This window comes from Mixophyes fleayi, chromosome 7 (genome assembly GCF_038048845.1).
Source record: "Mixophyes fleayi isolate aMixFle1 chromosome 7, aMixFle1.hap1, whole genome shotgun sequence".
Taxonomy (NCBI): domain Eukaryota; kingdom Metazoa; phylum Chordata; class Amphibia; order Anura; family Limnodynastidae; genus Mixophyes; species Mixophyes fleayi.
This window is the reverse complement of record NC_134408.1, coordinates 144,097,163-144,113,960: the sequence shown is the minus strand read 5'-3', so window position 1 is coordinate 144,113,960 and position 16,798 is coordinate 144,097,163. Positions and strand designations below refer to the sequence as shown.

The following is a 16,798-nucleotide window of genomic DNA, read 5'->3' as shown; positions in this document are numbered from 1 at the left end:
ACAAAGAGAAATACAGACGTATTGTCTTGTTCAGTGTTTCCCAAACCCAGTCTTCTGGGAGCTCTAACATTGCAGGTTTTCCAGGTGACAAGGGAAATAATTCTACCACCTGTGGATCTGTGGCAATGTGTCATTTAGTAATGATTACACCTGTGCTAAAGCAAGGAGATATGGAAAACCTGCACTGCTAGGGGTCCTGAGGACCAGGTGTAAAGAACAATGGTCTAATTGTCAGTTGTTAGTGTAGGAACTTAGCAGTTAAAGCGTAGGCAGGAGGTGCAAGTTCTTCAGGAATGCAGGGGAGCCTGGCATGGGATCACATGGTTCTTCTAGTTGACGGTAAAGGGGGGGGTCTGGAAAAAAACACTTTTGAGTGGAGATAGTTGTAATTATATGCATCCTGCAAGTTCTTGTTTTCTGTTATCTGTCATTCAAATGTTTAAGTGTAAGAAAGTTTGCTGTGCAGAATAACTAAATATCTTCAGATTTTGGAAAGTTTTAGTTTTTTTTAATGTAACACCTTTTTGCTAAGCACTGTTTAGTAGACTGTGACCCATTGTTAGATCAGGAATGATGGTACTGGAGGTGCTGGTGTGGGTGCTGCTGGTTGGTCTTAGCCCTAGTTCTGGGGAATCTGTTCCGCTATGACATGTTGTTAGAGTTCAGTCTATGTTCGAGCCCATCGATATATTGACCTTGCTGCAGAGACGTTGGGGGAGACTCAATTGTCGATGATGTCTGGCTGCTCACAATACCAGCACTTACCGTAGGAATCTCTGCTCATTTTTGAGCGAAGATTCCAGCCATAACATCGGCACAAGGTGTCTCCGCGGATGTTCGAGGCACCTCGCACCGAATTGAATCTCCCCCATGGCAGGGGCAAACGCAGAATTTGCAGAGGGGGGTTTCCACACCACGCCTCCAGTGGGCGTGACCATCATGCATGGGGGCGTGGCTATAATATTAGACAGTGCTTGGCTGCTCTCCAACTCTTCCTATCCCCATAATATACATGGGCAATGCTGCATGCACTACTGTTAGGTGCACGCAGCTCTCCCTTTTCAAGCAGAGCCGTGTGAAGCGGGGGCAGGGTCCAGCCACCTCAATTATACAGTGCCCCAGGCTTGGAGGGGGGTTTCCAGGCACAAGGTAACCCCCCCCCCCCCTCAGTTCCATTTACGGGCATGCTGCGACCAGTAGTGTAGCAGGCCTGAGACTTTCAATTCAACCTGCTTAGAGAGTAGAGATGGTAATAACAGGACACCTAAGCTTAACAATAGACTCCGGTAGCTATACAACATTAATCAATCTTATAAATGACAAATTAAAATTTGAATGCAAAAACAATTATACAGTAGTGCAGCCAATGAGTAATTTGGCGCAATTCATTGACGCCTATCAGTAAATGCGCTGTCTCACTGTGACCTCAAAATGTTGCCCATTCACTGCACTGCGTATCCATAGGCGCCTGTGCTATGTCCGTGAAGCCATAAGTTTGCTTATTTCTATTGAATCGTTTGTATAAATTTTAGAATGCAGCAGCTAGTCAGACAGACCTAGGAGCCAGCTGGATCTTTTAAGGAGCCCGGGAAGATGGCATCAAACATTAGGCTCAAGCCCTGGCTATCTTGCTCCTGGATCTGGCCAGCAATGGATTAATGGAGAACTAAACTGGACCAGTCGCCTAGACACACTGGAGGCGGTTTGTGTGGACACAAATGTTCAAAAGAATCTAAAATATCAATTCACAAGATCAGAGGTATTTGTGCCTCATGACTGAGTAACATCCGTGGCTCCTTGTGAATGTTGAATGCCCATGAAACAGCTGCCCCAGTGTGAGAGGCCAAATGAAACCCCCACGTTGTATTTTTGATATATGGAGAATTAAGGTAAAAAGTATTGTTTTGTACTACACAGCTGTTCCAGTGCAGTGTGACAGAGTATAGCCTTCTTCATCTGTGGACAAAAAGATAAAATAACAAAGCATAGCAGGTTACTTACTTATGAATCCAAACATATGTACAGAGCAGACTGCAAGCCAATCATTGAGAAGCAGTGTTCCTCATTGCTGAGAATAAGGCCACACAGATAAATCAATGTCATTAAGGGGATGACACAAGGAACATGATTGACCTTAAAGATTAATTCAAAGTAAAATGTAATTTTTACCCCCTCCCTCCAGCTAGTAGTACTGTGGGTTCCATGCCAGAGGCACTTGCAGACTGGGAGAACTCTTTTTCTCCACCTCTGCAACAGTTATTGTTAAAACATTGGAGAAAGGGAAGGTTAAAATAGCATAATTTCCGTTTCTTACACAGCCAATCACTGTACCGTGCCACTGTTAGAAACTGCGCTATTTAAATCTGAACTGTCCCTGCTTGTCAGTGCAACAACGCCAGGACAAAACAAAAATGACAGGACAAGAATGTTTGATAAAAAAAAAAAAAGCATTAGATGTGGAGATAGCCTCATAGGCATTCAATCAACAACAAAAATGAATCATTTGTTATCAACAGAATGCTTTGTAATTATTATTATTATTATTGTTGTAAAAAAAAAAAAAATTAAACATATGTACAATAAATAAAATGAAATATAGCTTTTCTACATTACAATATCTCATTTAATGGCAGCTAAAACCTCTCTCTTTGGATATTAAACAAACCCATCAACCTAAATATAGAGAGGGAGAAGATGAGAGGTTAAGTGGCACTTTCCTTAGCTCAGTATTATTGATAAGAAAAGATAAGTGAGGGGTCTACGTGTAAAGTGGGACTATAGTGTGTGTATGTATAATATAATAAACATTCTTAAAGTGATGCTTGAATTCATGACACAATAATGTGTTCTCAAACATAGGGCTAGATTTACTAAGCTGCGGGTTTGAAAAAGTGGGGATGTTGCCTATAGCAACCAATCAGATTCTAGCTGTCATTTTGTAGAAAGTACTAAATAAATGACAGCTAGAATCCGATTGGTTGCTATAGGCAACATCCCCACTTTTTCAAACCCGCAGCTTAGTAAATCTAGCCCATAGAGTTCATGTTCTTTAAAGGGACACTACCCCCAGCACATTCTTCCTTTATTTACTTTGTGCAGGAAAATAAATATAAAAATATTATCTATTTTTATGTTCTATCTATGGATAAAGACTTTTCTGAAAGAGGCAATTTCTGTAATATTAAACTGAGCATTTACTTGCTTTGACCACACTTAGTTAAGTATGTTGGGCAACTATGTATCCAGCCTCTGAATTCACAAGGAAATAATCACTAATCGCTGAGGTGTGAGGTACAAAGTGCCTCCTACAAATTCTCATTAGTATTAATTCAACACTCACTGGCTGCAGTGGTGTGTGACAGCTTCACGTTAATAATGTAAAAATGCAGATAAATATAGTGTACAGAATATGACAGGTGTCTTCTTATGGATAAAAGGAAATCAGATGAAAGGAAACGTCCCTCTATGATTAGACAACAATAGAGTTTTAACAAGTAACAATGTATCGAAGGAGGAATTCTCAGACAATACAGAACGCTTAGCACAATAATACACAGGCTGCTCCCTTATCAAGGTCCTTGGCTTAACCCCATCCTACTTGGCCAGTAGCCACAGGAGGATGACCAAAACCTCCCAATTAGATATCCTATATGTAACATTTGAACCAGCGTGCATGCAAATATCTCAGTATTATTTATAAACTATTTATTGAAAAGGAGTATTTACTCTTCACAAAGTATCTCACGCAGTAATCTCACCCAGTAAACGGGACATGATGGGGATTATCCAGTATCATATGTAACCTGCTCTGCAGCAAAGTTTCACAAGAAATTATTTTACAATGTTGGCAAAAAGACAATGATGTGAGATTAAACGTTTAGCAGAGGGCAGAGTATTCATAAAGAGACATTTCTGCCCCTATGCACCACAAAATAATGTGAACAATTAAAGGGACTTTATAAAGAACCATTATCCATTCTAAAATATTTGTGGTAACCCATAGCAACCAATCAGTAACCAGTTGTGATTGTTCTAATGCGCATTAGACAATGAAAGCAAAGTTGTGATTGGGTTGTGTTACTGCACATTTGTACTTTTCTAATATAGTCAAATCTGCAGAGAATAAAGAAAATAACACAAAACTATACGGTGGCTCAGTGGTTAGCACTTCTGCCTCACAGCACTGGGGTCATGAGTTCAATTCCCAACCATGGCCTTATCTGTTTGGAGTTTGTACGTTCTCCCCGTGTTTGCGTGGGTTTCCTCCGGGTGCTCCGGTATCCTCCCACACTCCAAAAACATACTGGTAGGTTAATTGGTTGCCATCAAAATTGAGCCTAGTCTTTCTCTCTCTGTCTGTCTGTGTGTGTGTGTGTGTGTGTTAGGGAATTTAGACTGTAAGCTCCAGGGGCAGGGACTGATGTGAGTGAGTTCTCTGTACACCGCTGTGGAATCAGTGGTGCTATACCATATATTATATATATATTAAATAAATGGTTATGATGATGGTGATGAACTGTATTTTATGCATCACAATTTTGACCGCTTTTTATACATTCAGTGGCTTAGTGGTTAGCATTGCTGCCTCACAGCGCTGGGGTCATGAGTTCGATTCCCGACCATGGCCTCATCTGTGTGGAGTTTGTATGTTCTCCCCGTGTTTGAGTGGGTTTCCTCTCACACTCCAAAAACATACTAGTAGGTTAATTAGCTGCTGACATAATTAACACTAGTGACCTATAGGTCATATATCATAGTGGTTTTACAAATAAAAGTAAAATATATTTGTATAAGTGTCTGTTTACCATGGATCACTAAAAGCATGAAATGTTGTACAAAATGTATCTGTCAGGGGTGTATGTACTACCCCTTACTTAGCAATAGCAGCTGTGGGAGGAGATCGGGAACATTTAAGATATTAAAAAAAGCAAAAGTGAAATGATTGATGGTTTTAATGAAAACGACATTTGCACATTTTCTGGATCACCCACTTGGCAGAGCAACAGTTTAGAGGATTTGTCAAACACAAAACAAGTGTGTCATAGGGTTATTCTAAGCGCTCACCAATCATCACTGTCGGGAATTAAACTTCCTGCTTTTTATGGTTGGTTGGTATGCGTTTATAATTAATAACTGTGCTTTGATTTTTTTTTCCTTGCATGGCTTAAAGGACCAATAAACCCACAACGTTACATATTCAGATAGTAATCAAAAATATAAAAATAAATTGTTCAATATTACCCTGATACAACACTTCAGCTCTTAAAAAATACATGATGACCTCCCTGCTCCCCTGCAGACAGCTGAAGCCCCTCCCACAACTCGTCTTTAGGATACAGGCCAATAAGCTGAAAATGCAGTCATCTAAGCTGCAGTGACATTACTGGCCCCGCCCCTGGGTATGATTCCACCAATCTACACAGTTCATTTCTGCACTGTGTAGATCTGCTGAGCTGTCAATCACTCTGTCTGCTTAGTTAGTGAAGACCCTCCCTCCTAATAGGGCAACTTGCTGCAGAAAAATGAAAGATTCAGGAGGGAAACATTTAGCTTGTAAGCACTCCAGTTATGTCATGTATGATGTTCAGCTCAGTAATATACAGCCTCTTAAAAATATTAATGAGGGCATCTCATCTCAAGGTAAGATCCCTATTGCTATCCTTTGAAGCTCGCTGGCCATCTATCTGCAATTGGCATAACATAGCAAGTGGGGGGCATGTCTACCCACTCTGGAGCCCTTGCTCTGTTCTTCTGAGAATTTGTGGGGGTTCGATCCATGCACAACGGACACTGGCTGATTTCAGCAGAACAGTCCTGAATATAGTCCAGCGGGTGGGAATTTTGGGGAATGCAGATACACAATGGGCAGCCTAGCACAGAGCCGTAACTTAGAATTCTAGTGCCTGGGGCAAAAAAGACAAATGCCGCCCCCCTAGCACTCAATTTTAACCAAATGAACCTAAAATATTCCTAAATTGCGCCCCCTTCAGCGTTGCACCCTGGGCGATCGCCCCTGTTGCATAGCCCTAGTTACGGCCCTGGCCTAGCACTTTACAGCACTAGGCAGCCCTCTTTGGGCGTGTCTATGCCCCCCATCGTGAAGTGGCCACGCCCCCTGTCTCGCTGCCAGGGACTTGCATGTTGAGAGGTATGTAATAAGGTGACAGTCATCATCATCATCATCACCATTTATTTATATAGCGCCACTAATTCCGCAGCGCTGTACAGAGAACTCACATCAGTCCCTGCCCCATTGGAGCTTACAGTCTAAATTCTCTAACACACACACACAGAGACAGACAGACAGAGAGAGACTAGGGTCAATTTTAATAGCAGCCAATTAACCTACCAGTATGTTTTTGGAGTGTGGGAGGAAACTGGAGCACCTGGAGGAAACACATGCAAACACGGGGAGAACATACAAACTCCACACAGATAAAGCCATGGTCAGGAATTGAACTCATGACCCCAGTACTGTGAGGCAGAAGTGCTAACCACTGAGCCACCGTCTCCTGCGTATCTGATATGAGACCAGCTATGCTGGAGATTGGCTGTCATTTTATTAAGATATAGTTGCCCCATGACTTGTAAAAATAGGTGGTATTATTAATAGGGCAGAAACATAATATAGATAGGGAGGCGACAACTCTAGTCCCGTGTGACTCCATATATTACAGGAGACAGGTAAAGATTTGTCGCAGATGGCATATTACCAGTGTGGCCTAATCCTTACTTGCCCAGTCTTCCGGAATGTCCAGGAGATACGCAAATTGCTCTCCCGGAATAGCAGGCTGTCCTCCCTCACCCTGGCCACTTCTTAGTGAATTGGGCGGGGACCTTAATGACGCATTTCGCTATGAATCACGCCATTTTGGCCCAGCTGCCCATGAACATGCAATAGCGCCCTTTCACTGTGGGGCCAAATGACGCCACTATCTGTGCCACGTCACACCTCTGCACTCGCCACTTGACCTACCCTGTAGGAGTGAGAAAATTGTCAACTTTGTCATAAGCTTTAAGCAACTCCCCTTATTAGTACCCTACCCCCAGTGCTGGCTGGTGTAATGGAAAGCATAGGTTTTTATAATACTTGTCGTAGTTTGTTTCAATAGTTAGGACCGTTCCGTACACACGGAGGAAGACATTTTGTGGGCGGGACCAGCCTTCAGTAGAATGCAGCCGATTAGAGGTGAACGTTTTTTTCAGAGCTGTTGTACTCACCTCATTCGGTAGTTGAGCGCGAAGATTTGGCGGCAGAATTTGGCCTTGTGTGTTACCAGCCAATCACATCACAGCATGAATTGACAGTCGGTATCCCATCTCTATTCATTGACTATATATACAGCAAACTTACAAATACAGTGAATATTGCGTTACATTGCGTCCACCTCCACATCAGCAGCATATGCGCCTGGTCTAAGATAAGTCATCATCATTAGCGCATATTTGCATCTACCTTATAGCAGGTGCAAAAGAAACGCCTCCTAACAGGAGTACATGCGAGTTTTGGGCAGGGCTGCAAGTGCCGCATTTGCGTAAGACACGTCTTTACTGTACTGGGCACACCGACCCTTCCCTCCTCGATGCCTTTTCTCCAGGTGCAGACTGGAGTAAATGCCAGAGTGGCGCAGGTGTGCATAGAAGCATATGCGTGCGCCAACTTTCTGCGCAAGGTACGCTAGACAAATTGACATAATTCCCCCTCTACATCCGTCCCATGAGAGTAAATGCCCTTTTGGTTGTTGTCTACTTCTACACTTAGTACAAGAACCCTCCATTTGCTCACTTCCCACGATTTCCTGAAATACCATTAGCTGTGCTTTTGTTACCTCACCAGTAGAGGGAGCTCTATTAAGCACAGTTACAAGTTTCTCTGCATGGCCCTCTGGATTTGGTCATCCATAAAGCCCCAGAATAGTCCAGTGGAGAATCTGTAAATGTGGGAGCACATAGGACAAAGCATGTTGTGAGTTTGTTCTCCATCTCAAGGTCTTGTCTGAAAAGGAGGGGGGTCGTTCCCATGTGAAACTCTTGGCCAGCGTGGTCTGATCACGGCTTTATCCTTGGGGCAAACAATACATTCCAGGCGTCTGTTGCAGATAATATTCTGTGTGTGCCCAGTGCTAAGTCCCTGCCAGCTTTGATAAGACATAAGAGAATCTGCAGAAGGACAGAGCAGCCTGCAACATCCACAGGGAGCAGACACTTCAGGAGGATATTGAGACATTTAGGAGAAGATACGTAGGATATCTAGAGACATACGAGAAGCAATACACTCATTGTCCAAGCAGACATACTGAGCATTTCTAGGAGACCTCTAGAGACACAGAAGTGGAGATATCAAGAGGAGAAGAAGGTCAGAATCCAAGTTCATAGCACTGCCGATGAGACATGAAGAGCAATGATAGTAGGAACAAAAGTTCCCTCGTGATATTGGGTTATACACGTTTGCGGTGGCCAATTTACCGCAGAATGTCCTCACCCAATCTGGTGCTTCTCTTGCTCTTGGCACTGATGTGCCACAGGATGGGGCATAGCTGCGAGATGCCAGAAGATGACCGCCAGTTCCTCCTGGACAAGGTGAAGACACGGATTGTGGACGCACTTGGACCTCCTCCATCCACCGCCCCATCTCCAGCCCCATCGCAGCACCCCATGAGACCCATCAAGGTGGAGCAGAGGATCCTGCGTAAGAGACACAGCCAACGGGGTCAGCCTGGTCTGGAGGACACGTCGCAGGTCATTCTCTTTCCTTCATCAGGTTAGTGAATAAATAATGAATACAAAAGTAGGTTTTACAAGAAACAATGTAGATGGATCTAAATTAGTTGCTCTGATATAAAATACATGTTTTAAACATTAGAAACTCTCAGATCATCCATGAAAATCCAAACATACATGACGTGCACCTGCTGCAATTACCAGGCATGCATGTAACCTAATCTGGGTGCAGCATCTGCTTATTTAACATCCATTAACTAATTCAGGCCAAGTTACTGAAATTGGAAAATAAATGGGAAAAGCTGAAACTGTTTATTATCATACTGTGAAAAGCAGTCAGGGTGAGAAATTTGTTTTAATATAATCCCTGCTACATGACCCCTTCCACCCAGTACATAATGCTTTGCTCCCAAACTAAACACTTAGGGCCTGAGTCATTAAGGAAAGTAAAGCATACAAAAGGAGTAACTTTGAACCTGGGCAAAACCATGTTGCATTAGAGTGGGAGGTAAATTTAAAATGTGGGGAAAAGGTCTATAGGGTTAGGGCATGTCCTAGATCAACTTTAAATTTCTGTGTACAAATAAAGCTATCAAATATTTGTGTGCTACATGAAAAAAACAGTCATTATTTATCTAATGTGCACCCCTTGCATTGCAACATGGTTTGTGCAGAAACAAACTTACTCCGTTTTTATTTGCTTTGCTCTCCTTACAGAGAGCAAAGCAAAAAAAAAAAATAATAAGACCCTTAGTTTCCTATTGCAGTTACCTGGAATTAATTATTTAATTGATGGCAAGTGTTTATATGCAATGCCCATAGTGCAAGCTTAACAGAGAGATACATCATTTACCATACAAGGAATACATAAATGATTGCTGTACGATATTCTCCATAACACATGACATGATCAGATGCATAAAGGAAACCTATATTTGTTGCAGTCATCACTTTCTTCCAGCAGAAAACATTTCCGTAATATTTGCAAATGACAATTACTCACCCAATGAGGTAACTGCAGATGGAGCAAGCTCAGGTCTTGGAATGCAAACTTTGATTATAAATTTATACATAGAAAACATTCACTACGAGATTATTTTACTTTGAAATATCAATTAACCTACTAGTATCTTCTAATGAAAAATACAGATTAAATTCAAGGACGCTAGTGGGGCGGATGTAACATGGTGAGAGGGGACTAGACCAAGAGTCAGACTTAAATATTTATTTGGCAAGCTACCAAAGATTGTGCAAATACAAAGCATGTAAATCTACAATTAATGGAATCTGTGCTTGGGCATACTCCTGTGGAATTATAGCAAAGCATGCTGGGGTTTGTAGTTCAACAACTGTTACAAGTTGCTGTGCTTTAGATTAATAAAAAAAACCTGTGTGAAGCTGAAAAGCTGATGAATGGGAGGTGCAGGATGATGACACATGGTGCCTAAGTCATTAAGGAGAGCAAAGCATAAAAAAGGATTTTGCAACTAGGCAAAACCATGTTGCATTGGAGAGGGAGAAAAATTTAAAATGTGATGGCAGATTTATAGTTGGTGTAGGACATGTCCTAGATCAACTTTAAATTTCAGTGTAATATAAAGCTATCAAGTATTTGTGTGAAAGATCAAAAAGCAGCCAGTATATAACTCATGTGCAAAATAATAAACTAATTTGTACCCCTTGCATTGTAACATGGTTTGTCCCAGAGAACATTTACTCGGTTTTTTTTGCCTGACTTTCCTTAATGACTCAGGTTCATGATGTGCAGAGATCTCACTGGATTTCTATTTGTTTCTATGTCACAATAAGATCTCGTAAACGCATGCATGGAAAAACAATGTCTGTTAAAGAGTAGACAAAATCTATATTACGTAACATTTCATCTTGGGGGCTGAACACTGTCCCACTCACTTCATACCGAATCCGATGTCACTGAATCTTTTGTCACCTAAAGTGGGTAAATATTCAGTGACATCAAGAAGATTCAGGTGATGATAATTAGTTTCACGCAACTGAAAATATTGAGCAAATTGAATGGAATAGGACTTGTCTCTCCTAACCTATATGTTCTATGGGGAAATAACATAGGTGCGAAAAGTCTTTTTATTTTGTAACAATATCATGAAGAGGTGAAGAATAGAACGCAGGTCTTGGGACTATGATTGAAAATCACAATGTTCTTATGTTGGCACAAGGCTCAATCAGGATATACTTCCTATACATTTGTTTTGTTTTTTACAGTGATTAACTGGGATTACCCAGCACAACGCTTCCCACCCACCTGTTAGATATCACCACAGTATGTTCTCTCTCTGCCCACAGTTATGTTACAGTGACTGGGAGGGAAAATACCCGGAGCACATTTTATCTACAGTCAGAGTCTGGTGGACGGAGACTCTGAATTTTTCATATTAACCACCATAGATCTGATCCAAATTTGACTGTGGCTCATAGCGTACATACCATAGAGTACTGACTACACACCACAGCGTAAATACCATAGAGTACTGACTACACACCACAGCGTAAATACCATAGAGTACTGACTACACACCACAGCGTAAATACCATAGAGTACTGACTACACACCACAGCGTAAATACCATAGAGTACTGACTACACACCACAGCGTAAATACCATAGAGTACTGACTACACACCACAGCGTACATACCATAGAGTACTGACTACACACCACAGAGTAAATACCATAGAGTACTGACTACACACCACAGCGTAAATACCATAGAGTACTGACTACACACCACAGCGTACATACCATGGAGTACTGACTACACACCACAGCGTAAATACCATAGAGTACTGACTACACACCACAGCGTACATACCATGGAGTACTGACTACACACCACAGCGTACATACCATGGAGTACTGACTACACAGCACAGCGTACATACCATGGAGTACTGACTACACACCACAGCGTAAATACCATGGAGTACTGACTACACACCACAGCGTAAATACCATGGAGTACTGACTACACACCACAGCGTACATACCATGGAGTACTGACTACACACCACAGCGTAAATACCATAGAGTACTGACTACACACCACAGCGTACATACCATAGAGTACTGACTACACACCACAGCGTACATACCATAGAGTACTGACTACACACCACAGCGTAAATACCATAGAGTACTGACTACACACCACAGCGTAAATACCATAGAGTACTGACTACACACCACAGCGTACATACCATAGAGTACTGACTACACACCACAGCGTACATACCATAGAGTACTGACTACACACCACAGCGTACATACCATAGAGTACTGACTACACACCACAGCGTACATACCATAGAGTACTGACTACACACCACAGCGTAAATACCATAGAGTACTGACTACACACCACAGCGTAAATACCATAGAGTACTGACTACACACCACAGCGTAAATACCATAGAGTACTGACTACACACCACAGCGTAAATACCATAGAGTACTGACTACACACCACAGCGTACATACCATAGAGTACTGACTACACACCACAGCGTACATACCATAGAGTACTGACTACACACCACAGCGTACATACCATAGAGTACTGACTACACACCACAGCGTACATACCATAGAGTACTGACTACACACCACAGCGTACATACCATAGAGTACTGACTACACACCACAGCGTAAATACCATAGAGTACTGACTACACACCACAGCGTAAATACCATAGAGTACTGACTACACACCACAGCGTAAATACCATAGAGTACTGACTACACACCACAGCGTAAATACCATAGAGTACTGACTACACACCACAGCGTAAATACCATAGAGTACTGTCTACACACCATAGCGTACATACCATAGAGTACTCACTACACACCATAGAGTACACACCATAGCGTACATACCATAGAGTACTCACTACACACCATAGAGTACACACCATAGCGTACATACCATAGAGTACTCACTACACACCATAGAGTACACACCATAGCGTACATACCATAGAGTACTCACTACACACCATAGAGTACACACCATAGCGTACACACCATAGAGTACTGACCATAGCATACACTCCATAGCGTACACACCATAGAGTACTGACCATAGAGTATGGACTACACACCATAGAGTACACCATAGAGTACTGACCATAGAGTACGGACTACACACCATAGAGTACATACCAAAGATAATTTGGAACTAGAAATGGTTCAGAGAAGGGCGACAAAATTGATAAAGGGTATGGAGTCATTAAGTTATGAGGAAAGGTTAGCCAGTTTAGACATGTTTACTTTAGAAAAGAGGCGTCTAAGAGGAGATATGATTACTATGTACAAATACATTAGGGGTCAATACAGAGAACTTTCATGGGAACTTTTTACCCCAAGGACCATACACAGGACATGTGGTCACCCCCTAAGGTTAGAGGAGAGGAAGATTCGCAACCAGCAAAGGAAGGGGTTCTTTACAGTAAGGGCAGTCAAGATATGGAATTCACTGTCAGGGAAGGTTGTGATGGCAGATTCAATAGATATGTTTAAGAAAGGGTTAGACAATTTTTTTGCGGAAAAGTGTATCCAGGGATACGACCGTTAAATAAAATGAAGGATATTAGTGGATATAGGGTAAAAATAGTACTGCAATATTGGGTCTGGGGGGATTTTCACAATTGAATCAGATGGGCGGTGGCTTAATCTGGATCAATTTCAAATATAAATGCAGGATGGCAGGAGATCCAAAATAGGTTGAACTTGATGGACTGGTGTCTTTTTTCAACCTCATCAACTATGTTACTATGTTACCATAGAGTACGGACTACACACCATAGAGTACTGACCATAGCGTACGCACCATAGAGTACATACCATAGAGTACAGACTACACAATATAGAGTACACACCATAGACTACATACTATGAAAACGTCACTTGGAAGTTTTGTAAGGCCTTGGATCATAATTGGTCAGGGAGCGCATAATTTTTATGACCCTAGCTGGAGGGTCACAGATTATTGATGCCTAGGTTAGTGTTTAGAAATACTGTACCGTATGTGATTTAAATAGGCTGCCACTAGGTGTCACTTATTCTGTACTCTTTGTATTTCCTATAGACTGCCACTAGGTGTCACTTAGTTACTGCATGATCAGGTCTTTAATCCTTAAACTACACATTCCTAGATTCCTGTACTCCTGAGTTATGTACAGTACGTTTCCAAGACACAAAACGCTTATAATTAGATACCATTTTGTGCCTACTTATACAGTGCTGAATGTTGTAGTATGTTGTTTTTTATTATTAAATAATATGTTTGTCAAATGTCCATGTATGGAGCTATTATAAGAGGAATGTGCACAGTAGACTGTGGAGATAGGATACAGAGCTGTATTGATGTATGTGATAATGTCCAATGGTTTTCTTACAGATGTTCTGTGTGAGACTCCAGCCCTGGATGCCCCTAAGCCAGAAGCAGACAACAGCTTTACCTACGTCTTCCGTCCGTCTCCTCACATCCTGAGCCGTAGAGTCTCATCGGTGCAATTCTGGTTTTTCACTGGAGAGTCTCCAGTAGACAACTCATCCTGGCCCCTAACTATGCCAATCAAGGGGCCGAGTGTGCTTAGCACTGTATTGCCTGACCAATCTCTTCCTCGTGAGCAACAACTACCCCCCAACGACTCTCCCACCCTGGATGATTACGATGAAAGCGATGGCTCTATATCGTCTATTAATAGTACTATTAAAGAGAGTTCCCTACAGAATCTGGTGGACATCCAAGTGCTATCGGAACAGAAGCCGGTCACGGTGGCCACCTCCAAGGTGCTGAAGATGGACGATTGGACGGTCTTCCACCTGGCCCCCGCTTTTCTGAATTACGTGTCAAGAAGCCTTTTTGTGTTAATGGTCCATTGTCCCGCCTGCCCATGTTCTAACCAGCCTGAATATACCCCCTTCCTCATGTATAGCACTTGCCCCAGCCAACGTGGCCGGCGGTCTGGCATCCCATGGTCCCCCTCTGCCCTGGAACTATTGCAGCGACCTCCGGCTTTGGGGGCGGACAGCGCCAAATGTCATCGAGGTTCTCTAAACATCAGCTTTGAAGAGCTAGGCTGGAACCAGTGGATTGTTCATCCTGGGACCTTCCAGTTCCACTACTGCCACGGCACCTGTTCCCCAAGCCACGGCTTAAGCACCGCACTCCATTGGGGGAACTGTTGCGCTGCGCTCCCCAGCACCATGAAACCTTTGAGGGTCACCACCACCACGGATGGAGGATTCTCCTTCCGATACGAGACTGTCCCCAACCTGCTGACCCAGGACTGTGCCTGCAGCTAAGTCTTTCTCCAAAACGACTCCGGTTCTGGAAAATGCCAACAAGTATGAGGAACTGGCCCCAACACCACATACCACATCTAAGACCATACCACAGATTTAAGATGGATTAAGATTATCATAATTCACTATGGCAAAATTGTAGAAATTCAGTATTTGCTTTAGATTTTTTTTTATAACAAAATTTTGTTAATTTTTCCAGTTTCCATTTTTAGTTTTTAGTTTTTTTTTAACAGAATCTGGAATAGTTTCTTTACAGGGGTCTGTGATGGCCCTTGTTACCATACAACCTGCTGCATCTATGCACAATGGAGATTAATATTCCTGAGTATGTAGTTTATTAATTCACTAGGATGCAAACCCTGTAGTCGATTGGGTTATGTCACTACTGGTTCCTAAGGAATTGATTGACTGATTCTCATGACTATTGCTAAAATTTATGAAAAGATTCCAGTGTGTGGGAATGACAAGCGCTTTAAATCACCAGGGGGTCTATTTACTAAACCGCTGGTTTGAAAAAGTGGAGATGTTGCTTACAGCAACCAATCAGATTCTATCTATCATTTTGTAGAATGTACTAAATAAATGATCATTTTAATCTGATTGGTTGCTATAGGCAACATCTCCACTTTTTCAAACCCGCAGTTTAGAAAATATACCCCCAAGTCAGGATTTCAAATTTTTCTCCCTCAATTTGCTTTTATCATCGCAGAGGCAGAGAATCCGATTAAAACTGTCCACACATACAATGATTTTATTAATCTTAATCTGGACACCGATGTGACAATCTTGAGACTTGTCCTGATACAAATATCAGACATTGCTCTTATTTTGTAACCAAGTACACCGCAGTATAGGGACATTGCTGACAATATTGCAGTGTGTGACCACCATCAATTGAATTATATAACTTATAAATGATCTCATCACTGAATGATTTTTATACACACATGAAACCATCTGAATATATTCTGTTTGACATTTTGAAGTATACAAAAATAAATGGCTTAACAATGATCATTCTGTCTGCCTGCGCAAGTTGTTTTCATGCAATGGGCGATTGAACTGATGGCACGTAAATGATTAAATTCTGATCTTTTCAATTTGACTTCATCCATCTATGTCATACTTGCCAACTTTTCCTTGTTGGCTTCAGGGAGATCCCGGGGAGGGGGCTTGATGAATCTGATCTGATACACTTCAGGGGCTAAGGGTGGGGGGTGGGGCTAAGACGACACAATATTTTTGTGATTAAGCCCCACCCCCCACCACTTATCTATTGCGGGGCGAGAATCGGGAGGTTGCCCTGCTCACCCAGGAGCCCAGTAGGTCTCCCAGAAATGTGTGAGTCTCCCGGACATTCCGGGAGAGTAGGCAACTATGCGTTAAAGAAAAGCAGCTAATTAATATCTAGAGACTGAAGTGTCTTTTAAATGTCTGTCTCCATTACTGAAGTCATGTTGTCTTACCTGTCAATCTTTGATTAAATCTTGGTCTCCATGAAAATGGCCACCTCCATAGGCATCAATACATGGACATAGGACACAATTTCTGAACTGTGTCATCATGCCACAGATGGCGAAGCCAACCACGTCTTGTACTGGCTCAGCATCAGGGAGAATGACAGACTCTTCAGGGAGTGAGGGAGATCACCCCTATTTCAGGGAGTCTCCCTGACATTCAGTGAGAGTTGGCAGGTATGACCTATGCTGAGATGTGACACACAAGTGTGTGA

The 16,798-nt window shown here is 42.2% G+C and overlaps 1 protein-coding gene across 1 annotated transcript; it reads left to right on the top strand.

The window, feature by feature from the left end:
• Positions 1-7,970: 7,970 nt before the first annotated feature.
• On the top strand, positions 7,971-16,080 carry INHA (inhibin subunit alpha). The gene is made up of 2 exons (XM_075180978.1): positions 7,971-8,761; positions 14,156-16,080. Exons 1-2 carry the CDS (start codon positions 8,392-8,394, stop codon positions 15,064-15,066), a joined length of 1,281 nt encoding a protein of 426 aa, XP_075037079.1. The 5' UTR covers positions 7,971-8,391; the 3' UTR covers positions 15,067-16,080.
• The last annotated feature ends 718 nt before the right edge of the window (positions 16,081-16,798 follow it).

Excerpts from the sequence above, each read along its gene's own strand:
- INHA (XM_075180978.1), top strand. The coding sequence starts at position 8,392 with ATGAAGAGCAATGATAGTAGGAACAAAAGTTCCCTCGTGATATTGGGT. Across the intron at positions 8,762-14,155 it reads CATTCTCTTTCCTTCATCAG|ATGTTCTGTGTGAGACTCCA; the intron begins GTTAGTGAATAA and ends GTTTTCTTACAG.